This window comes from Thamnophis sirtalis, unplaced genomic scaffold (assembly GCF_051295495.1).
Source record: "Thamnophis sirtalis isolate CommonGarterSnake01/CBP01778 unplaced genomic scaffold, rThaSir2_p1.2 scaffold_13, whole genome shotgun sequence".
In the NCBI taxonomy this organism is placed as follows: Eukaryota; Metazoa; Chordata; class Lepidosauria; order Squamata; family Natricidae; genus Thamnophis; species Thamnophis sirtalis.
In genome coordinates, this window is record NW_028261393.1 from 9,845,433 (window position 1) to 9,869,775 (window position 24,343).

The window sequence follows — 24,343 nt, forward strand, 5'->3', positions numbered from 1 at the left end:
TGTCCACCATAGGCATTCAGTTGCAACTCCTCGCATCCTCAACCAAACCAGTTAAGGTCAGAAGATGAGGCTTATCATGAAACACACTTGAAAAGCAGTGAGGTTGGGTCAGCTGTTCAAGTCAAACCCAAGTTTGGGGCAATCAAAAACCTAGAAAAGTTTCTTCTGCACCAGCTACCCAAATCTCATTTTAACCATCTTGCCTTCTGAGGAATGTTGTGAGTTGAAGTCCACTCATCTTAAAGCAGCCAAAGCTGATAAATATTGATCCAGTATAAATGCAAATTCACCCAGCACGTCAACGGTGCTGATCCCGTTTCTCTGTTTTCTCTCCCTTTTCAATCCCAGCGTATTGTGATTGGAGATGCTTCAGAGACAGCCCTACTGAAGTTCTCTGAAATCACCCTCGGCAACGTCATGGAGTACCGGGAACGCTACAAGAAAGTCTGTGAGGTTCCCTTCAACTCCACCAACAAATTCCAGGTGACTTTCTATTTCCCTGGTTTCCAAGAAGTTCAGCAAGGGCCACCAAAAGGAACTCTGATTCAAATAGTACCGAATGAATCTGGCATTTAAAGCCAGACTCCATTCCTTCCTGCTTAGTTCATTGCCGCTATCCAAGAAGCTAGAAAGCTGCACAATGGCTAAAGGACAAATCTCATGGACTCTATGGTCTTCCCTTACTTTCAGCTGTCTGTCCATGAGCTTGACGATCCCAGAGACCAGCGCCATCTGCTGGTGATGAAAGGTGCTCCCGAGAGGATCCTGGAACGCTGCTCCACCATTATGATTAAGGGCCAGGAGTTGGCCCTTGACGAGCAATGGAGGGAAGCGTTCCAAACAGCTTATATGGACCTTGGTGGACTGGGCGAGCGTGTGCTGGGTAAGAAATAATCAATGATTGAAGTTTTCATTAAGTATTTTTTAAAAAAATGAAAATCTCTACAACTCCCTACTGGTAGGCTAGTTTTATCTTTGAGAAGAACCTCAACAAAAGGCCCTCTTTTCTGGACCTTCTCCTTCACTGACCTGTTGGACCCTTCCAGGTAGCAATTATGCTCTCGTGAGCAGCATGGAGCCACCACTGAACCTCTCCAACAATTTCTCAGAGGTATTTTACATGAGCAACATTCTGGAAATTTAAACAATGCCTGAAAGCTTCTTGAGCTTCATCCTGTGTATGGCAACTGCCCAAGTATCCATCAACACCCTCAACAGTATCAACTACTTGGGATTGTGAGAAACCTGAAATATGAAGTGAAGCACCAAATGCCAAGTTTGAGCACAGTGGGCTAAGTGAAGATGGAGCTGTATTGATAGTTGAATAAGTAGCTTGATTTATGGGCTTATGAAGTAGGTCACACAATGCTTCCCTCTCGTCCATAGGTTTCTGTCACCTCTACCTTCCCCAGAATGAGTTCCCCCGTGGCTACCACTTTGACAGCGATGAAACCAACTTCCCCACTAGTGGGTTATGCTTTGCAGGCCTTATCTCTATGATTGATCCACCTAGAGCCACTGTGCCGGATGCCGTCATGAAATGCCGTACTGCAGGTATCCGGGTAAGTCCATCAGATGTTCTGATGACGTCAATGGTTGTGAAAATATTGTATTGTATTGTATTGTATTGTATTTTATTATTTGTATGCCGCCCTTCTCCGGGAGGACTCAGGGCGGCAAACAATTCAAGGGGGGGGAAAGGGGGAACATAAAAGACAAAATACAAATAATAAAAGTAGACAACAGTCACACAACCATACATGTTGAGAGGGGAGGGAACTCATCACCCCCAGACCTGCCGGCAAAGCCAGGTTTTGACGGCTTTTCGGAAGGCCTGGAGAGAGGTGAGGGTTCGAATCACTGTGGGGAGTTCATTCCAGAGGGCCAGAGCTGCCACAGAGAAGGCCCTCCCCCGGGTAATAGCCAGGTGGCATTGGCTGGTAGATGGCACCCGGAGGAGGCCAACCCTGTGAGATCTAATGGGTCTGTGGGAGGTAATTGGCAGCAGGCGGTCTCTCAAGTACCCAGATCCAATACCATGAAGGGCTTTATAAGTTATGACTAGCACCTTGAAGCATATCCGGAGACTGATCGGTAACCAGTGCAGCTCGCGGAGGATAGGTGTAATGTGGGTGTACCGAGGTGTACCCACAATCGCTCGCGCGGCTGCGTTCTGGACGAGTTGAAGTCTCCGAATACTCTTCAAGGGCTGCCCCATGTAGAGCGCATTGCAGTAGTCCAGTCTTGAGCATAGTAATGCTATGAAAGCTAGACGTCAACACATCGAAATCTTACAAGATCCTAGAATGCTCCTTTCCTAATCTGAAGCTTCTAGATATGTTGGGCATCAGCTCCCATAATATTTGGGTTAGTGTGACAAATAGGTTTAGAAACAACTGTTGCAGGCTTAATAATAGTAAGTGTGAGAGTGATCTTTGAGTCTTAGCAGACAACCAATAAAATATCAGCTAGCAGGGTGCGGTGGCAGTCAAAAAAGCCAACACAATCCTAAATTGCATTAACAGAGGGATACAATCAAGATCAAGGGAGGTACTAATACTAATAAAGCCTTGGTAAGACCACACCTAGAATACTGCATCCACTTTTGATCACCACACTATAAGAAAAGATGCTGAGACTCTAGAAAGAGTGAAGAGAAGAGCAACCAGGATGATTAGGGGACTGGAGGCTAAAACGGTTGCAGGAACTGGGTATGCCTAGTTTATTGAAAAGAAGGACTATGGGAGACATGATAGCAGTCTTCCAATATTTGAGGGGCTGCCACAAAGAGGAGGGGATCAAGCTATTTTCCAAAGCACCTGAAGGCCAGATAAGGAATAATGGATGGAAACTGATCAATGAGAGATTCAATCTAGAAATAAGGAGAAATTTTCTGACAGTGAGAGCAATCAACTGATGGAACAGAAGTTGCCTTCAGAAGTTGTAGGAGCTTCATCACTGGAGGCTTTTAAGAAGAGGCTGGACTGCCATCTGTCAGAAATGGTGTAGGGTCTCCTGCTTGGGCGGGAGGTTGGACTAGTTGACCTACGAGGTCCCTTCCAACTCTCTTAATCTCTGTTAAAAATCCTCACCCACTCCTCCCATTTTTTCCCCCAGGTGATCATGGTAACAGGAGACCATCCAATCACCGCCAAAGCCATCGCTGCCAGTGTTGGCATCATCTCAGAGGGCAGCGAAACTGTCGAAGATATCGCCGCTCGCCTCCGCATCCCCGTGGAGCAGGTTAACAAGCGGTGAGCATCTTAATACAAGGCATGTTAAAGAGCTATTTTGAGTGACAGCTGCACCGAACAAGGAAGATATTCTGTGCAAGGGAAGAAGTCATATGACATTGCTGGGGTGCTATTGGGAGACCTCCTAATCTTGAAGAGGGTTTCTCTCTTGTTCCTAGGGATGCCCGGGCATGTGTGATCAATGGAGGTCAGTTGAAAGATATGGAAAGTGAAGATCTGGTTGAGATCCTCAAGATGCATCCAGAGATGGTTTTTGCTCGCACTTCTCCACAACAGAAGCTCATCATTGTAGAAAGCTGTCAGAAATTGGTAAGAGCCAAACTTCTTATAAAAAACTAGATATATTTGACACCCTTTTTTTTTACTTTCCCAGCTGTTGAAACCAGAACATTTACAGAACCAGTGATAGCATTTTTACAAAATACCAAGTGTTGATAATTCTCCTCTTAGATTTGGGGGGGGGGTTTGCTTATGGTTTTAATACATATAAAGGCTTGCCAATGACCATCATGAAGATAATTGATTTGTGTAACCCCCCATAAATCACGATTGCTTTATAATTTGATTTCAACTTCCCAGATGGGTTTTGAGGAATCCAGTAAACAAGTTAAGCATATTATTACATGGACATGGTCCATAATTAAGTAATTGCCTGCATCCTTCCCTTCCTCCAAAGAAAATACAAGGCAGTGTCGCCATTTTTTTTTCAATTATCTTCATAATTGCTTTGTGAAATATATTCGGCTGAATGGGCAAGTGTACTTAATTGTTTTTCTCTGGGATATATAGAAATGCCTACAGCACCCAATCTCTGCTCCCTTTGGGTGGACCAGTTCTGCTTCCAATTACCGTATATACTCGAGTATAGGCCGACCCGAATATAAGCCGAGGCACCTAATTTTACCACAAAAAACTGGAAAAGTTATTGACTCGAGTATAAGCCTAGGGTGGGAAATGCAGCAGCTACCGGTAAATTTCAAAAATAAAAATAGATACCAATAATGTTTTTGAATATTTATTTCAAAGAAAAACAGTAAACTAGCGGTGTATTCAATGAAATACTTCACTCACCTCATGATGCTGATGTCCCGCTGTGATGATGATGTCCCGTGCAGCCGCGGGAGCGATGTCCCGCCTCCTATGACACACGGCACAGTGATTCCTATCATTGGATCACTGTACCAGAGGAGGTGGGACATCGCTATGTGGCTGCTTGCCATAACAAGGAGGAGGTGGGACATCGTTGCAGAGCGGCAGGAGGGGGAGGAAGGGGAATCGTAAGACAGCCCTGCATTACATTAGAACGTGAGGAGGGGGGATGGTGCAGTGCGCGCTGCGCGGCAAACTGACACAGAGGGAGGGGAAACTCACAGGGGCACTGGGCCATTCACGAGTGTCACCCAGCGGCATGGCTCCGCCCCTTTTTCTCCTCCATTTCGGGCAAATTTTTCACTGACTCGAGTATAAGCCGAGGCGGCTTTTTTCAGCCCAAAAAGTGGGCTGAAAAACTAGGCTTATACTCGAGTATATACAGTACCGTATTTTTCCATCTATAAGATGGGCCCATGCTACACACACACACACACACACACACACACACACTTTTCTTACCCAAAATTCAGAAATCAATATTTTAAACATTAAATACCCTGTTTCCCCGAAAATAAGACCTCCCCAGGTAATAAGCCGAATCAGGCTTTTGAGCGCATGCGCTAAAATAAGCCCTCCCCCTTAAAAAATAAGCCCTTCCCTAAAATATTTAACTGCATGCTCAGCTGGTCCCCACTATTTCCTGGGAGGAAGGAGGTAACATGCTCCACGCGCCCCCCCCCCATGCATCTGCTATCCATGTGGAACAGCCTCACGGAGGCTGCTACCGCTAACCCTAGCTACCACACTCCTCCTCTTAGTAGCAGCCGCAAAAAGAGGGGCAGGCTGAGTGATGCTAGGGCTGGCAAGCGTGTGCCAGAAACAGAGACAGAACTCTCTGGATCAGCTGATCCATGGGCTGAGGTTAAGGGGCCTCCTGCACCTCAAAAATAATAAGACCTCCCCAAAAATAAGACCAAGGGGTCAAAAGAGAATAAGATCCTGTGTTATTTTCAGGGAAACACAGTAGAAGACATTTAGAGGGAGCCAAACTATTCTCCAAAACACCTGAGGGTAGAACAAGAAGCAATGGGTAGAAACTAATCGAGGAGAGAAGAACTAGGGAGAAAATTCCTGAGAGTTAGAGCAATTAATCAGTGGAGCAACTTGCCTCCAGAAGTTGTGAATGCTCCAACACTGGAAGTTTTTAAGATGATGTTGGATAGCCATTTGTCTGAAATGGAATAGGGTTTCCTGCCTAGGCAGGGGGTTGGATTAGAAAACCTCCAAAGCCCCTTACAACTCTGTTATTGTATTCTATTCTATTCTATTTTGCAGAGTAAGACATTCGCTTACTGGTACTGGTACTTATTTTTTATTTATCTGACATTTTTATGGGCTCAGACCGCTCCGACATTACCGCCCCCTGTCGTATCTGGGTACTGGCTACGGGATGTCTGCAGCATCAGCTGACATCAGTTACATAAGGCTCATGATTGGAGGAAACCTGTTAGCTTGTCTCTGCAATCAGAAGTTTCGCTCGTGAGGCTAGTTTGCAGAGATAAGGTATCAGCAGTTTCGCAACCGCTGTTCTTCTCTCGCTCCCCACCCCCACCCCCACCCCACGTGTATAAGATGCCCCTCCATTTTTAGGTAAATGTTTTCAAGAAAAAGTATTGTCTCCTACAGGGAAAAATACCGTAACTATACCTTTCCAGAATGAAGGCCAAGAAGAAAGACACAGCATGGCAATACTAAAGAGAAGGGTTGCCCATTAACAAATCTTTGTTCTGAATCCCGTTCGTACAACCCTAAGTCCCACACGCCTCGCTCTTGTCCACAGGGTGCAATTGTGGCTGTTACGGGAGACGGGGTGAACGACTCCCCAGCGCTGAAGAAAGCCGATATCGGAGTCGCGATGGGCATTGCTGGATCCGATGCAGCCAAGAATGCTGCCGATATGATCTTGTTGGATGACAACTTTGCTTCCATTGTCACCGGAGTTGAGCAAGGTCAGTTCCTGGAAGGATCCCTTCCTAGGGAGATTCTGAGATAAGTTGTCCTCCTCACACATCTAAAACAATAGCAAGTGTTTAGATCCATATACCACTTCACAGTGCTTTTCAGCACTCTCTCAGTGGTTTACAGAGTCAGCCTATTGCCCCCAACAATCTGGGTCCTTGTTTTATTGCAGGGGTGTCAAACCCAAGGCCCACAGGCCAGATCCAACCCACAGGGTGCTTATATCAGTTCCACGAGCCACCCTGGAAACAGCGGACTGCCCCATGGTGCCTCTGTCAGTGAAAATGGAGCTTTCGGTCCTCCCAAGCTCCGTTTTTAGCGATGACTGCCTCCTGCAGCCATCTACCAATGAAAACAGAGCTTGAGGGGGTCCCACACGGCCCCTTTGAGTTCCGTTTTCACTGGCGGAGGGCTGCAGGAGGCCATCATGGCCGAAAATGGACCTCAGGAGCCCATTTTCGCTGGTGGAGCACTCAGGGCATCACAGGCATCCCTGACATGAGTGGCATCAAGCTGGCCATGCCCACCCCAGTCCCCGAGGTCAAATATAACCATGATGCAGCCCGCAATGAAATCAAGTTTGTTTTACCTGTTTTACCAACTTTGGAAGGATGGAAGGCTGAATACACCTTGAGCCTGGTGAGATTCAAAGTGCCAAATTGCAGGCAGCCGGCAGGCAGCAGAAGTAGTCTGCAGTACTACATTCTAACCACTGCGCCACCGTGGCTCTTACCGCACATAGAAAGAAACCATTCATGTTCTGCATTTTTCCTCTTTGTTTCCCTTCCAGGGCGCCTGATTTTTGACAACCTCAAGAAATCCATTGCTTACACCTTGACCAAGAACATCCCAGAGCTGACTCCCTACTTGATCTACATCACCGTCAGTGTCCCTCTTCCCCTTGGCTGCATCACCATCCTCTTCATCGAGTTGTGCACAGATATTGTAAGTCCTCAAGGACCAAACTAAAGTTTGCAGGAAGCAGTATAAGAGACACACACCCCTCTAAGCCATCTTTAATTTTGTGGGTCCCATTTTGCCGATGCATAAGTCACTTCTTTTGAAACAAAACTCACACGTTGGCTTAGCCTGACGTGTTAACCCAGCTTGTTTAAGGCAGTATCATTGTTGCAATCACCCGCTGTATCTATGAGTTAATAAGGTGGGTTGTTGTTTTTCAATAGTTTTAATTTTGAGGTAGGTAACCAGGCTAGACCAATTTAGCCTAATTGATTAGGTTAAGGTAAACCCGAGTGATACAAATAAATTCAATTGTCAGGTTAAGTGTGTTGTATGAATCCAACCTTACAGGTCTAAAACCTACTCTTGCTCCAAATGGTTTTCATCCACCACCAAAAGTCCCCAAATTTTCACAGTCCATCATAGCAACTCGGGGTGAAATTAAAGCTATTCTTGTGTGCCAAATGCTTATTTTAAATATTCTGTCCTCCCCCATAGTTCCCTTCAGTTTCTCTGGCCTATGAAAGGGCTGAGAGCGACATCATGCATCTGAAGCCCCGAAATCCTCGACAGGACCGTCTGGTCAATGAAGCTCTAGCTGTCTACTCCTATTTCCAGATTGGTATGTATGCATGCAAGAAGATTCCACCTAGCGCTTATTAGAGCTAGCAAAAGAAAGAGAATGCATTTGCTAGAGAGCAAAGTGCTTTTAATGTAACTTTAAAATAAACATCCGAACTTGTGTTGTTGCTTTCGATCGTTCACTAGAATAGGTTTTGATTAGCTTTATCCAACAGAAACAAAGCCACACCAGATGTACCAGGGGGGATTGCATCTCCTACACCAGTAGGGAATTATGGGTACTGGAGTGCCAAGATTGCAGGAGAATGTTGGGTTAGGAAAGCCTGATCTAGCCGTGAATGGCATCAAGGATAGGCTTTGATCTACAGTTCTCAATATATTTTATTGACCTGTAAGGAACATGAGGTTTCTGCCCTCTCTTTTTTTTTTTAAGAATCTTTTCAAATGCTGAGGAATACCATTTCCTGGATCACTTCAATGGACCTATTCTATTTTTTTTAAAAAATAGCTGGAAGGACAGAGAAGTCAGGAAATAGTTATTATAAATATTCCCTCGCGCCAAGAAGCTAGGACAGTGATAAAGACCATCCTTAAGAGCTGGAAGAGATTGCAATGGTGCAACCTCCTTGCTTTGGCTCATTTGCTGAAAGTGCTTGCGATATACTGTCAAAACGTGCTCACCCAAATACCGAAACCCCCTGGCTTAAAAGTCTGGTGTCGAAGTGCAGCAGGACCAGAAACCCATTTTGCCTCGCAGGAGCTATCCAGTCATGTGCTGGTTTTGTTGATTACTTCACCGCCATGGCGCAAGAGGGCTGGTTCCCACTGAAGTGCGTAGGGCTTCGAGCCGCCTGGGAGAATGACCACATCCAGGACGTTCAAGACAGCTATGGCCAAGAGTGGGTGAGTAGAGATGAGAAAGACCAACCCCACTCCCAACCTGATGTTCCAACTGTTGCAACTCAAGACATCTGTTTACCCAACCTGGCAACCGGGAGTGTTCTTGATCAGGGGTCTCCAACCTTGGCAACTTTAAGACTTGTGGACTTCAATTCGCAGGAATTCTGAGAGTCGGAAGTCAACAAGTCTTAAAGTTACCAAGGTTGGAGATCCCTGTTCTTGATGATTCCTTGATTAGATTGTTTACTTTTAGCTTGTTTGCATGAATTGCAGAGGTGGGTTCCTACCAGTTCGCACCAGTTCGGTAGAAACGGTTTGTCAAATCTACCGAACAGGTTAAAAGAGGTTCCACCAGTGGACCAGGAAAGCAGGCCACACCTACAGAAGAGACTCCAAAAAAATTTGAAACCCACCACTGACACACACACACACACACACACACACACACACACACACACACACAGACTCACACAGAGAGAGAAAGAGAAAGAAAGGAAGAAAGAAAGAAAAAAAGAAAAAGTGAGAGATGAAAGAAAAAAAGGAAAAAGGGACAGAGACAAAAGGAAGGAAGCAGAGAGAGAGAGAGAGAAAGAAAGAAAACACATGGCCGGCAAGCCACTCCCACCAGGTCACATGGCCGGCAAGCCACTCCCACAAAGGAGGCCACACCCACAGAGTAGGTTCGAAATTTTTTTGAAACCCACCACTGATGAATTGGTAGAACACTCCCGCTATCACTGACAGGGCAAGCCACTGGTATATAGAGAACAAACCCTGCTCCCTTCTAACATTGATGATGTTGCCTAGTTAGGTAATGAAATGTCTGCAAGAAAACAATCAATATCAGAGAGCATCAAGGACGCCACCATTCAACCCTGAGCTGCAAATATTCTCTTCTATTAGTAAACCAGTAAATCAGGGACTGGTTTGGACAAAACTCAGCAGCACTTTTTCATGCAGCTGTTGATAAAAATAGGATTGCCAACATGATCGCCAACGTCTGATGACGGATACAAGAATACGTAAATACTCTGTATTGTCTTAGAACCTCAAAAATATTTAAGCAGTTCTCGGGGTTATTTGATGGCTGATCTATTGAATTTTCCACCACCGTTTCTTTCTATTCCCAGACATTTGGACAGCGTCTTTACCAAGAGTACACTTGCTATACTGTCTTCTTCATCAGCATTGAGATGTGCCAGATTGCAGATGTGCTTATCCGCAAGACACGGCGACTTTCTGTCTTCCAGCAAGGATTCTTCAGGTAGATCAGTGTTTTTCAACCTTTTTTGTGCAAAGGCACACTTTTTTCATGAAAAAAATCACGAGGCACACCACCATTAGAAAATGTTAAAATAATTTAACTCTGTGCCTATATTGACTAAATATAAAGTAATTCTCCCACGGCACACCTTACACTATGTCACGGCACACTAGTGTGCCGCGGCACAGTAGTTGAAAAACACTGAGGTAGATCACAGCTCCAAGTGAGATCTTCCTATACTGGCACAGTTAGGAACATGTTTTTTGAAATCCACGTCTGTTATGTTGCGATACTATACATCAGAACAAAAGGATAGTAGCCGATGGTTGCTTGGAGATGTTGACAGAAATATGATCAGTGAACAAAATATTAATATGAAGGAACCTTCAGGATTGTCCAACAATTCAGTGGTGACTTTGAGATATCGAAAGAAAAGTTGAATTAGGCTGTTACCTTGAACCCACTTGGCTCACTGAAGAACTGGTACTCATATTGGAAAAATGCTATTTATAATATAATAGGAAGGATTACAAATATTCTACATCTCTAAGGAGGTTCTTACTAGAAATAATTTTTCCAGTAGGCAAATGGCACAAAATTTAACTTTGCTGATAGATACTACAGCTGGAATCTTTTTTAACTTTTCCAACCGAACAAATTCAATCTGTTGTTTAAACTCCTGCTCTCATTCTTAGTTTTTGAATTTGTGTTGGTTGGGGAGTGTTTTCCTGACCAAATGGTGTTACCGTGTTTCCCCGAAAATAAGGCAGGGTCTTATTTTCTTTTGACCCCCATAATGGCCTTATTTTCGGGGAGGTCTTATTATTTTGAGGTGCAGGAGGCAGTGAGCGTGGTCACCTCATGGCTGCTGCTGTGTTGCAATATTTTCGGGGAGGGCTTATTTACCACATGCACTCAAAAACCCAATTGGGCTTATTATCTGGGGAGGTCTTATTTTCGGGAAACAGGGTAGTGATAGGCAAATCTGTATCAAACATGAGGGAATAAGCTCCTTTCTTTCCCAGAAAAATTGACAAAGCATTTTCCAACCCAATCCAAGATCAAATTTGAGTTCTCCCTAAACTTGACAATTTTGGGAATTCAACAACAGAGTAGGAATATTTGCCTTCTTACCCTGGAATTGGCTTCTTTCCACTGAGTGATCCAGTTCTGCCAATGATCAATGACCATCACCCAATTCTGGTCTATTCAAAGCAGAAATCAAGAACAGACACACATCTTCCATCCAGCCCTTTTCATCTCTTTCTCTTTCAGAAATAAGGTCTTGGTGATTGCTATTGTGTTCCAGATCTGTGTGGGCTGCTTCCTCTGTTATTGCCCTGGGATGCCCAATATCTTCAATTTTATGCCCATACGGTAAGAACTTCCATCCATTGGTATTCTAACATGACAAAACCACGTCTCAAAAGTTCTCACGAAGACATGCTACAGGGCACAGTTAGTTAGAAAAGCCCACAGCCACCTCTGAACGTGTCTCCCCAAAACCTCAGATGCATGATTTTGTGTAGTTTGTTTTGTGTTGCTTTGTGGTTTACAAGAGATGGCTTTCAATGCTATACCGTATAAGAATCCTAGCAACTCTGGCAAACGTGAATAAGCAAGTCAACCTTCTCTTCCCACATTCTTGCTTCTCTCTTTCCACTGTACGATATTACTACACTCTAAGCATGCCTATAAATCTCAGCTCTCCGGACACTTTACCCTTTATTCAGGAATTAGCTAACTCAGCAAAAAAAATCCCAGACAAAACACAACAATCTCGACTAATCACACACAAAAAACCAAAACATGAAGCATAGAGATATAGATTTGTCCACTGCAGTATGCAAACATCAATGACTGTATTTATATATTTGATTTGCAATCTACTCTTTATAACAGGAGCTCAAGGCAGGCTCTAGTTCGAATTCCTCCAATTCTTTTCCCCAAACAATAATCCTATGAGGTAGGTAAGGATGAGAAGGGGTGGTGTGGTGGGGAGCCCACAGTATAGAGGGAAGCTTCTATAGCTGAAGGTTGATTAGAATTTGGGTCTCCCCATTCTGGTCCAACACCTTTACCACTGTATTTCACTGGTTTAAAACCTAGTTATTTTGCCTCTCTTTCACAAACCATTTCTTGTTTCTTTAGGAAACCCCACCTCATATCTTAGAAATCCTTACTCAATTTGCTCTAACATATATTTTCCTCTAGCTGCACTTCCATTGTCTATTGTTTCTCCTATCCCATCAAACATTTAGATATCAAATTCAGCAAAGCAAGAGTAGCTCATTTACACATCACCTTATAACAACAGTAAGTATAGACACAGGGAAAGACAATGAGAAGTTAAAGAGCTAGAAGGCTACAGCTTAATCCTCCTGATCCAATTCTCCCCTTTAGCTAAGTGGGAAAAAGCAAGTTCCCTCAGAAGAGGGAACTTCCTGCAGCTCAGCTCAGCACCAAGGACAGCAGTCACTACAGCCCTACATTGCAACTGTCCCCCTTTTTCCTGGGACCCAGCAGGAGAAAGCACAGATCACAAACTGAAAAACAAAGCTTTGGGGCCGTATTTGTGTTGCAGAACGATGCTCAGTTCCTGTCTCCTTCAAGCCACTTCACTCAAAGATGAGATTCAGCTCAATGGGCTAACTTTTGAAGCTGTTAAGCTTAACTTTGTCCATTCTTTTGTCTCCCCCTCCCCCCGTCCAGATTCCAGTGGTGGTTAGTGCCTCTACCATTTGGACTTCTCATCTTTGTGTATGACGAAATCCGAAAATTGGGAGTCCGGAGACACCCTGGAAGTAAGTTACGAGAATGGGTAAGGAGAGGAGGGAAGCACAAGTTGACATAAAGTTCACAGAAGGTTTGATTCAGACATCTTCTACTGCAATTCCCAATTCTGGATCACTCAGAAGTAGTGCTGTACTACTAAGGGTACACCTCTTTGTTTTTCCATCGTCTGACAAACTGCCGTGGGCATCAGTGATGCCACCGTCATCCTCAACCTGATCCCCCTGTTGTTTCTTTCTTCCAGGTTGGTGGGACAAAGAACTGTACTACTAAAGATGAAACTCTGGGCAGAGAGTTACGCTGCCTGGGCTGCTCCCTGTGGGTGCAAAGTACTACAGTCAGAAGGAACCTTGGGATTTGCTTTCTTCGTTAGCTACACCTTCAACCAAGCTTGCTGAATTCCTTACCCTTCCTATGATGAAGTTCCATTCCCCACATGTCCTCCTCCAGCTACTCTGGGACTAGAATCTGCCCATCAAAAAGAAAAAATATTTGGGGATGCTGATATGCATGGGGAAACGGACGGTCCTTGAGATGGCAACCAAATATAAACATTGGTAGAGATATAAAGTGGTTTCTTTTATACATATAAATATTTTTAAAAAAAACAGGTTTCAAACCCCAAGGCCTGCAAACGAGGCAATATGACCTCAAGGGAGAGTAAGCTGAGCAGGTTGAGTAAGTGGTTTGCCTCCGTTTGTCCTCTCCATAGGAAAAGCAAAATTTAAAAACCATACCGACTATAAGATATGTAATGGCACCTTAGCATATTTCAACTTTGTGCAAGGTTTGGATTTTTGGTCTCCTTGGATTAGACGTTCCCAAAGCATAAAGATTACACAGAAGAACTTTCTCACAGTGGATGAAAGGAAAGCAAGAGAAATTCACACACAGGCAAGCAGTCTACGTTCAAGATAACCAGACGTTGAAGCTATATTCTCCATTCCTTCAAATTCTGATTACCCTCTAGCCCAGTGTTTTTCAACCTTGGCAAGTTGAAGATGTCCGGACTTCAACTCCCAGAATTCCCCAGCCAGCATTCGCTGGCTGGGGAATTCTGGGAGTTGAAGTCCGGACATCTTCAACTTGCCAAGGTTGAGAAACACTGCTATAGCCCAATGGACTGCAGTAAGAAAAATAAATAAACAATATATGCCTCATGACGGCATCAGGCAAACATGACTTATATACTTGCACTATACTTTATTATGCAAGTAAATAATTTTGTTGTTTGCGTAATGGTGTTGTTTTGAAATCATTCATCAGTTATCAAATGGGCAGATCATACATCACCACAAACCACCACCTCCTGTACTTGTGAGACTTCCCTTCCTCCCTGGCTACCACCTTATGAATAAAGAGAATGACCCTTCCATTTTTTCTCCAGTCAATTTGCTCACCTATGTGGAGGTAACTGTAAGATTGAATTAATAGCAGTAGCAGTAGCAGTAGACTTATATACCGCTTCATAGGCCTTTCAGGCCTCTCTAAGCGGTTTAGAGAGAGTCAGCATATTGCCCCCAACAATCTGGGTCCTCATTTTACCCACCTCGGAAGGATGGAAGGCTGAGTCGACCCTGAGGCGGTGAGATTTGAACCGCTGACCTGCTGATCTAGCAGTAGCCTGCAGTGCTGCATTTAACCACTGCGCCACCTTGGCTCAATTAAAGGGAAGGATCGCCCACAAAGTCTCACTTAATGGCTTTTAAGAACCCTGATCCTGCAGAAGAAAATACGCCAAGTCAGACTTTGGGCTAGTGTACTTCATCTAACTGTACTTGCTGATATTTATCAATTACTAGCGGATATCCTGGTGTTCCCCAGCTATTTATTTATGGGGCGGGGGGATTTCCGGACCGAATGTAATTTCTAATGTTGGATTTTTCCCCTTACTACAGGGAGCCCCCTGGTGGAATACTGTGAAGCTGTTACCATGGTATCTCCACTGCGCTGCACAGTAGAAGCCATTTTACGGCAGTACAGTAGAAGCCATTTAAAGGCACCACAGGCTGCATCTTAACACACACCTCAAGGGGTGTTAGGGCTGTCTTACCCCCACAGTATTTTTTTCTCCAGAGAGTAAATCATCTGTGTGCCAAGTTTGGTTAAAATTGCTGGAGGCATTCCAGAGATATGCTGGATCATACATAGACACACACAGCCATTTTTATACATATAGATTATTATCTTTAAAAGATAAGTATAATATATGCCCTGGGACAAAAATGAATCTTTCCACTTCTGTTGCTTTAGACAAATGGAGGATAATTAGATATATATACCCACATGGACTAGAGGGTTTCCAAAGAGTGTCACCATAATGCCCCCTAAATCTAGCCAGTTACCGTTCACATTTCCTGAACAAAACAAAAATGGTTTGCAGAGGGAGAACTCTTGTTGAGAAGATCATGCAGAGAAGAGGGACCTCTCAGAAGGTTGGGACTATCCAAATGATCCTGTGTTTTTCATTACCACTTGGAACTACATCAGCGCATCCTCCATCATGAGCATCCATGCACTGTTGCCATATGCAAGAAGGAAAATAAAGGTGCACTTTATTACTGTCCCCATGACAGGCGAAACCATAAAAAGCCCTAATTTTAACTTTGCCATTTTATCCCCAGCTACATATGGTTTTGCCTGCGAACCTTTATACACACCAAAGCCTAAATAACCTCAGCTTCAAGTGTAATTCAAGTGTTACTAAAATTCACTGTGCCTTTACCTTTGAGCATCTCCAACCCCCCGTCCAGCTTTAGGTTAGATAGTAGAGCAACAGTTTCTAGGAGTGAACAGTGCCAGATACATCACGATGCAAATAATGGAGCCTGTAACACAACTGATGTACTTGCATCCAATGTTATAATAAGTGTTACCTTGTGTATGACGATCTTATGACGTACTGTAATTTTTATATTATTGTGTCTGGTTATGGATGCCGACACAATAGAACTAAGGTTGAATAGGGTAGGAATATGAAATCATTCTGTACGGGTCCTGTTGGCTTAGTGGGTTGCATAAACATCATCGTAGTGTCACGCGGTCCGATGCCTAGAGCGGTTCCGCTGAGCTGCTCCTTCCTCTTCTCGCTGCCTCCAGAGTCTTCGTAGCTCCAATGGCTTCCTCTTCACCTCCGGAGGGCAGCTGCTGCGAGGCTTGGCTTTTTGCCCCCCCGCCCCCCCTTCACCGGGAGCCAGTGCTGTGGGACCTGCAAATCTGCACGAGCGTGGATCGCGCCTAGGCAGGCAGGAAAGGGCTCAAAATTCGAGGTAGGAAAGATGGAAAAATTTAAAAATAAAATAAAAGCTGTGAGAAAATCCTGTGGATGCTGCAAAATGGGAGAAAATAATACTACGAAAATATCCTAACTAACACTATTCACTGGAGAATCACTTAATAGCTCCTGTTAGGCCGAAGACTGAGGTTAATCTGGGGAGTCACCAGAAGGAAGAGAGGGAGTGTCCTCAGATTTACCTCAGTCTCCAGGCAATTGGGCCGTAACAATACCCATACAGTGACTCCTCCCACGCCCCACCTTGGAGACACAGGTGTAGAGAAGAGCCAAATGAATTCAAACTGGGCAAGGTATAAATAATACTTTTTTTAAATTAGCATCATTCTTGGAATTGCCACAGTGGAACCGATCTCACCGCAGGAAGGCAGTGCAAAGGCCTGTGTGTCTTTACAAACAGAATCCATAGCTGAGCTGTCTTAGGATGTACAAAGACGTGGTCTCTCATGTTGGGAGTTAATAATTGGTGGCGCTTCAGTTGCTGTGTACCAGAGTGACAAAGAGAGCCAAGGAGCTGAAGGAAAGGAGGCCAGTGATCACCGCTTTAACCAGAAGTGCAGTCCAGCTACCCAGGAGGAAGACGTGCACGAACGATCTAGAAAAGCAGAGAGAAGTAATTGAGGCCTGGGACTTTAAAGCTGGCAGGAAAAAAAGTCCCACTATTGCATCAAAAGCCCAAGCTTGATTTGTACATCGCGATGAACCAAGATACTGCAAATCACACACATGATCAGCTACTAACTATAAAAATAAACAAATGTTGACTTTCTAATATAAAGACCCAACAAGCTGACATGATGGCTTTCGGTGTTGGATGAATACAACCAAACGTAGCCAAGGAGAGGGGCATCTACTGGGCAGGGGAGGGTTAAAAACAAAAAAGCCAAGATGGTGGCTTTAATCAAAGCCCCCCCCCCCCCCTTCTTACTTTTTGACCTAGCACAAATACTGGGGAGGTTCTCCAAGCACTGGAGCAAAGGAAAGTCTCGATTCTTTGAGAAGAAGGGTTTTAAAGGAGCCATGGTGAAGATGTGGAAGGCCCAGCTTCAATTTCTCACTTATACAAAAAGGTTACTCAGTTCTGGGGGGTGGGGAAAGGATTCTTGTACAGAAAATAAAAGAACGGGGAAACAAGGATTTGAACCAAGGATCTGGAAGTTCCCAAGGTTTTCTCTGTCACACACGCACACCCCGGTAACCTCCCTCGGCCACCTTAATTGCACCAAGAACACTCACTCCATAAAGAAGGCTTTGTAGATACTGACACCTAGGAGGAAAGTAAGAGGCAATCGGTAATGTTTGGGTAAATCGTAGCGGGTGAACATCCAAACCAGGGCAGCGGTGGCGATGTAATGAACCTGAAAGGGCACAAAACGAGGGATAAGGAAAGACTTCCAAACACTTTCCAAAACCTGAGTATAAGACGCACCTTCCCCAAACAAAAGAAAGAGGGTGAAAATCCAGGGGCGTCTTATACATTGAATACAGCATTTTGGGCCCCGTGAAACCCCGCCCCCTTTTGCAAAAATGGACGTGCAGAGGCTTTGGGAGACCTGCAAAGTGTTCCTGGGGGCTGGGGAAGGCAAAAACGAGCAAAAAAAAAGACTGGTTTTTGCTCATTTCTGCCCCTCCCCAGCCCCCAGGAGAATTCTACATGCCTCCCAAAGCATATGCAAATCCTGTTTTTTTGTTTTGTTTTTTTTGCAAAAAATGGGCCCGTTTTTGTGAAAAACAGGTTTTTTTTTGCTCATTTTTGTCCCCCCCTCCCCAGTCCCCAGGAGCACTTTGCAAGCATCTTAAACTATCTGCATGCCCCATTTTTCACAAAAAAATGAGGTGTGCAGAGGGTTTAGGAGATCTGCAGTCTACCTCTTCAAAATCTTGGTGCATCTTATACTTTGGTGCGTCTTATACTCCAAAAAATACAGTAACTGCCAAGCAGTTACATCTGACATCCATATATCAACTGGGATTTATAAAACACTGCAGTATAAAACTCAAATATGTTTCTTCCAAAGCTAGCTAGCTAACCAGCTCTGTCCTTGTCTGATTGTCTCCTTTACAAAATCCTTAACTTCAGGCTCCTCCTTGGTATTTTGCTGACCTCTAAAGTTCACTCAGTTTCCATTTTAGCTCTTGGGGATGGGGAACCCAATTCCTTACACCAGTGTCTCTCAGCATTAGAAGCTTGAAGACGTGTGGAATTCAATTCCCAAAATGGTTGGCTGGGGAATTCTGGGAACTGAAGTCCACACATCTTCAAATGGCCACAGGTGAGAAATACGGCCGTAAGAGTTTTTCCTCCATCAAAGAAACAGTTTGGGGAATTCTTTGCTGGAGTCGTGTTTGATTGCAGAAAGTTCCACGTTCACAGAACGATCTCTTACTTCCCAGCTCTATTACAGCTCTGATGGAGTCTTTTAATTTGAACAAATATATATATATATATATTCATGATATATATTTTTAAAATTAAATCTCAATAAATGCATTAAAGTATATGAGCATCCTGTCTGTGAAATATTATTTTATTTCACTCTTTTACATGCAAAGATCCACAAATTTAATGGACGGATTGATATTTTTAACTGGACTGCAGTGGTGGGTTACGACAGGTACGCCCCAGTACGGGCGTACCGGGGCCTGCCGGGAGCACTAAGGACCATTCCGGTATGGTGCTCCAGAGGGCCCACCCACCCGCCCGCACTCTTTACCAGTATTTGAGCAGCTGGAGTGTCGCAGAGGAGTCACGGAGCGTCCCAGGTGGTAAGTACGCACGCACGCGCTGCGCGTGTTCATGTAGTAGACGCCCGGCTCCATTGCACCATACCAGTTGCAACGGGATCCGGAACCCACCACTGCTGGACTGCCAATCCAAATGTCTCTAGCAAGGAGGCAAATCTATATACATTACCAAAAAAACCCACCCCTCTCAGTAAATTAAAAAAACCATCTTCCTAGTCCTCAGTAATTTAATCCTGTCACATGAGGTATTATTTTAGAGCGCAACTGAAAACAGGGAGAAAATTAATACTTACCAGGCTGATGTTGGAATCAATGCTCATCTGAATGTATTTCCAATCAAACTCGATGCCACGAGCTCCCACCCACAGTGGGATGCATCTGTTGGAAGCACGGAGGCAATTAGGACGGGAAACTTCATAAAGACAGAGACACAAAACTTTGCACCGCAGCCTTGCAGGCTGCCATTTGTTGAGCCGGCATCAAAAATGTGGGCAAGCAAATGCCAACCTGGTTTCTCCCATCCCTTTTGTGAGCAGTGATAAATCCAACTCACCGAGACATAATGAGCTCCGCTGTGGCCCAGCCCAGTGCAGCGACCATGATCTTATATTCTCCTTTTCCCGCGTTCCGGGACATCACCAGGTGGAGACCCACCAAGTCAGCCAGGTCTACAGTAGCTTTCATGAACTCCTGAAACACAAGTCAACGCTCAGAAGCAGGCAAGTAAACTCCGTGTTTCAACCCCAAAGTTTCACACACAAACACACACACACACACACACCAAACCCAACAAAGTAAGAGCATTTAGTTAGGTCCCTGAACAGGATCTACAGGCAGTAGCAGCCAGTATTTATACTTATGCTCCAACTATTATTTGCTAATGGACGTGAGATTACTATGCTACAGATCTGCAAAATATACCGATACTCACTTGCCCCTGTCCAAGGAAAGTACTCAAACCCCAAATTACTCTACACTCAAAAGGTATTTCTCTCAGCAAGACGGTCTTACTAAGGAAAGTAAATACTTATGTAACAAAACTTTCTGCCGCCTTGAGCATTTTACATAGCAAAGAGGAGGATGCTAACCTTTTCAAGCATAGGGTTCCCCCCCCCCCCATCAATGGAAAATAGAAATTTCAGTTTCAAAAAAGGCTCCAGCCCCCACAGCTCCAGATCACCAAACTCACAAGATTCATATTGGAGAATGACAAAGTACAAAGAAAAAATCCACCAGGGGAGGGGGGAAAAAATCACTGTCCTTTGGATTTTTGTTTTGTAAATACATCAGTCTCTTGAGCACCTGGCAGTACGCAAAATGTAAACTTTTAAGACTCTTCCTTGCTTGCCAACAACCCCACTTACTCCAACAAAATCGTACGCTCCTGCACCACCTTCCCAGGTTGGAAAGAATGTAGCTAAAAACAGCATCTGTAAAAGACAGAGAGAGTATAGTCCACTGCAGCGTTTTGCCATCACAGGCCTCACATTTGTGCACCCAGTTTCGCATTCAGCCCTTCATCCCTCCTTCAGCAAAAAAAAAAAAAAAAAAAGTGTTAACCCCATTACCTTGCATAGCTGGACAAAGAGGTAGGTGGCTCCTGCTTGCACGCATCGCCAGAAGGCATTATATTCTGACCTGCATGAGAGAAACAGCATAAACATACCCTGGATAAAATGTCTTATTTTTGCACAGCATTACACTGGAGATTGCACCATACGCTGATCACCAATGAATGAATGAAAATGCTGCTGCACCATCCTAAAAAATACCACATGGTTTTGCAGCCTGGTGTAAACTCCCAAAGCACCATTTAAAGCAGTGTTTTCTCAACCTTGGCAACTTTTATATGGTTCCACCACAAATCCGCGAAGCCCTTATCCGCGGAGACATAAGCGTGAAGACTAATTCGCGCCGTTCTAAGCGCTAAGGAAAAACGCAACCCTACCGCGATGACGTAATTGCAGAGGGCAAATTCGCGCATTCCCAAGCACTCAGTATCCTAAACCTAACGCTAAACCTAACCCTAAACCTAACCCTAAACCTAAACTTAACGCTAAACCTAACGCTAAACCTAACACTAAACCTAACCCTAACCCTAACCCTAACCCTAAAACAAACCCCTAAACCTAATCCTAACCCTTACCTTAATTGAAGTCGGCTTTCTGCCGTGGCGCCGTTTTAAAGCGCCCTTCAGTTGCCGCGCTGTTGTCGCGGCGGTGATGACGCGCGGTGATGACGTCGCGGCTTTAGCGCCGCGATTTTATCACCGCGATTTTGACGAGCGCGGTTTTGTCGTGCCACGCTTTTATATATCTGCATGCATTCTTGCCCAGCCACCCTCAGATTTTCTTCCAAGCCAGGAATCCAGCTCAGAGTTTGCAGCCTCTTCCTTGGCAAGAGGAGAGCCCACTCCCCTTTTTTCTCACTTGCCAGGCAACTACTGCACCTTAGGGAACGGCCAGGGGCAAATTGCAACAGTCCTAGCCAGGAGTCTGTGTGTGTGGGCGAAGCTAGCTTAGCTCTTGGCCCAGCAAGCATGAGCTTCTGGCTGTGAAATGGCAACTTGGCTTTCGTTAGAGAAGGTTAATTTGCTGGTAAGATATATTAAAAGGATTTTTTTTTATTTAGCTGTAAAGGTTTCCTGGTGCATTGAACAGCAGTTACTGCAGTATTAAGGCGGTGTTTCTCAACTTTATAAATCTGTGTACGTCAACTCCCAGAATTCCCCAGACAGCCATGTAAAAAGTAAAAAGAAAAAAAAATGATACATTAGACTATTAGGTCTTAAAATCTGCCAGAAAAATATCATAAAGGGGACTAAAGGACTAAGTTTTTTCAACTCTGCAACTTTGGCTGGGGAGTTCAGGCAGTAGAGCTTTACACAGATTAAAGTTGCCAAAATTGAGAAACGCTGGTTTAGAGACTGTCTATGAACTACAGCGCAGCCCCTGATGTTGTAAGCAGCCACAAATTCTCATTTGCAGTCACCATCAGCACATAATATGCACACACACACACCGCTCTTCCAAGTAAGAAAGACACTCACAGGCCGCTGCATTTATAGGTGATAAAATAGGGGAAATAAGCCAGGGCAAAACAATTCCCAAAGTGGAAAAGAGTCATCTTCGCACACAGGTGGACCAGGTGGGATGGCTTTTGCCACCTAGTACTGTGGTGATGTTCCTATAGAGAGACATGGGGAGAAAAAAAATCAATCAATCAATAGTAATACAGGGGGTTCCTCGGCTTACGACAATTGAGCGCAACATTTCTGTTGTAAGTGACAGATTTGTTTATACAAGGGGGGGGGGTGTTCCTCAGCTTACAACTGCAATTGAGCCCAACATTTCTGTTGTTAAGTGAGCTTTGCTCCATTTTACAAGCTTTCTTGTAACTGAAGCTATTAAGTGAATCCCAGCAGTGGATGAGTTAGCAACCCAATTGTTAAGAGAATCTGGCTTCCCAGTGACTTTGCCGCTCAGAAGGTGGTAAAAAGGGATTGTGTGACCTTAGGACACAGCGAAGGTCCTAAATATGAATGCGTTGCCTAGCATCGGAATTTTAATCCTGGGGATGCTGCAAAGGTTGTAACTGGGGGGGGGAGAGGGGAGGGGATCCTAAGATTTTTCAGAGCCGTTGCAACTTTGGTCACTAAGTGAACTGCTGCAAGTCAAGGAGTACCTGGAGACCCAGAGCCTCCGCGCACGCACACAGACACGTGTCCTTCTCCCCCCCCACACACATTCCAATTTGCCCTTCCCCAACGACCTCCCTTCCAGCAGACTACAACCCCTATCAGCCTCAGCCAGGGAGACAGGATTGAAGGGGTGAAGCGGATTGAAAGCAAGCCATGGACAGTCAGTTACACCCCCCCCCCCGCCCCACACACACACAGGTTGGAGATACACACATACACACACACACAAACAAACACAGAGGAAAGATCAGATACACACACGCAGGTCGGAGATACACACACACAAACACGCACGCGCACGGAAGGTCAGATACACACACACAAACACACACGGAAGGTCAGATACAAACACACAGAGGGAAGGTCGGATACACACACACACACACACACGAAAGATCGGAGATACACACACACACACAAACACACACACACACACAGAGGGAAGGTCGGATATACACACACAAACACACAAACAGGTGGGATACACACACACAAACGCACACACAAACACACACACAAACACACACACACACACACGGAAGGTCGGATACACACAAACAAACACACAGAGGGAAAGTCGAATACACACACACACACACACACACAAACACAGAGGGAAGGTCGGATACACACACACACAAAATACACACAGAGGGAAGGTCGGATACACACACACACACAAACACACACACAGAGGGAAGGTCGGATACACACAAACATACACACAGAGGGAAGGTCGGACGGACACACACACACGGCTGCCCTTGGTCCCGACTAGAAGCGCCTCAGGGCCAGCACCACCACCACCCCGACCCACCGCTCGAGAAGCGCTCCCAGAAATGCACCCGCGTCTCTCTACGGAGCTCCCCGCTGAGGGAAGCCCCCCAAAGCCTTTTCCTCCCTCATCAAGCTCCCCCGTCCTCTTTTCCCTTCACATACACGTCCTCCTCCTCAAAGGCATCTGCGCGTGCGCCCGCCGCGGCGCCCGGTTGGATGGTGGTTATTGTAGTTCTTTCCCGCGGCCGCCCCCTCCTTTTTCCATAGAGCTCTGGGAACGCGACGCAATACAATCCCCATAATGCCTAGAGGTTTGGTCGCGGGAGGGGGAAGGAAGGGCGGCTGCATGGCGGGAGTCGTAGTCCGTCATTTAAATCACGTCGGCCTTAACGCGAAGGGCGGCGTGTGGGGAGGATTGCTGGAGCAAAAAGGAGGGGGAGAGAGAGGAGGGCGCCTGCCGAGCGGTGCATCCTGGGAATTGCTGTCGGGAGGTGACAAAATGGATGGGAGTTGTAGTTCTCGAATCTAGTTTGGACTACGGGAGTTCAGTGAAAGTGTAGAAAATGCTTTTCGCCACTTCGTTTTGTAGGCTGGATATGTTGCAGAAATGCAGCAGAAATCTCATCTGTTGCATTTCTTCCACGAAAAGTATATCGCAGGAAAGTTGCAATCCTTAAGGCGTTTCCCTTCTCATCCAAGAAGTTTCTTCAGAACTTTGGAAAAATCCCTTTTTGCCAAGCAGTGATCCCTGAAAGCCTTTAAAGCATAACTTTCTTAGCTTTTTACTACTTCAGTTTCCTTTATCGTGTTTTCCGGGCCGCACCGAATTGCTTGCAGTTGTGCAGCCTTAGAAATTGAAGGAATGGGTCAGCCAGTCAATCTAAAGAAGTGAGGTGTGCACTGTGCAATATAAGCTTGACAGGCTGTAATGTCATTTGTTCAGGTGTATCAATATTAAATATAGC

The 24,343-nt window shown here is 45.0% G+C and overlaps 2 protein-coding genes across 3 annotated transcripts in view; one reads left to right on the forward strand and one right to left on the reverse strand.

The window, feature by feature from the left end:
• ATP4A (ATPase H+/K+ transporting subunit alpha) overlaps positions 1-13,638 on the forward strand; it is a 36,486-nt gene extending 22,848 nt beyond the window's left edge. Inside the window, exons 11-23 of the mRNA XM_087727839.1 lie at positions 349-483; positions 691-883; positions 1,387-1,562; positions 3,118-3,254; positions 3,413-3,563; positions 6,187-6,355; positions 7,156-7,310; positions 7,824-7,947; positions 8,665-8,810; positions 9,938-10,071; positions 11,347-11,448; positions 12,784-12,875; positions 13,109-13,638. Of these exons, the coding sequence (XP_087583965.1) occupies positions 349-483; positions 691-883; positions 1,387-1,562; positions 3,118-3,254; positions 3,413-3,563; positions 6,187-6,355; positions 7,156-7,310; positions 7,824-7,947; positions 8,665-8,810; positions 9,938-10,071; positions 11,347-11,448; positions 12,784-12,875; positions 13,109-13,137 (1,743 nt within the window). The 3' untranslated portion in view covers positions 13,138-13,638. The remainder of the gene's footprint in view (positions 1-348; positions 484-690; positions 884-1,386; positions 1,563-3,117; positions 3,255-3,412; positions 3,564-6,186; positions 6,356-7,155; positions 7,311-7,823; positions 7,948-8,664; positions 8,811-9,937; positions 10,072-11,346; positions 11,449-12,783; positions 12,876-13,108) is intronic.
• A 2,807-nt stretch (positions 13,639-16,445) lies between these two features.
• On the reverse strand, positions 16,446-23,662 carry TMEM147 (transmembrane protein 147). 2 transcript variants are annotated; one of them, XM_087728054.1, is made up of 8 exons: positions 23,541-23,662; positions 21,951-22,087; positions 20,470-20,539; positions 20,266-20,331; positions 19,455-19,591; positions 19,195-19,279; positions 17,393-17,514; positions 16,446-16,751 (listed from the first exon to the last, which is right to left on the reverse strand). In XM_087728054.1, exons 2-8 carry the CDS (start codon positions 22,025-22,027, stop codon positions 16,631-16,633), a joined length of 678 nt encoding a protein of 225 aa, XP_087584180.1. In that variant the 5' UTR covers positions 22,028-22,087; positions 23,541-23,662; the 3' UTR covers positions 16,446-16,630. The 2 variants fall into 2 exon arrangements, with proteins under 2 accessions (XP_087584180.1, XP_087584179.1); XM_087728053.1 differs by having other exon boundaries at positions 23,419-23,546.
• Positions 23,663-24,343: the final 681 nt, after the last annotated feature.

What these genes read in the sequence shown, in the direction of transcription:
- TMEM147 (XM_087728054.1), bottom strand. Translation starts at nt 22,027, where the DNA reads ATGACTCTTTTCCACTTTGGGAATTGTTTTGCCCTGGCTTATTTCCCC. An exon ending in GAGCGTACGATTTTGTTGGA is followed by an intron (nt 19,592 to 20,265) that starts GTAAGTGGGGTT and finishes CTTGTGTTTCAG; the next exon opens with GAGTTCATGAAAGCTACTGT. An exon ending in GCGGAGCTCATTATGTCTCG is followed by an intron (nt 19,280 to 19,454) that starts GTGAGTTGGATT and finishes TGCTTCCAACAG; the next exon opens with ATGCATCCCACTGTGGGTGG.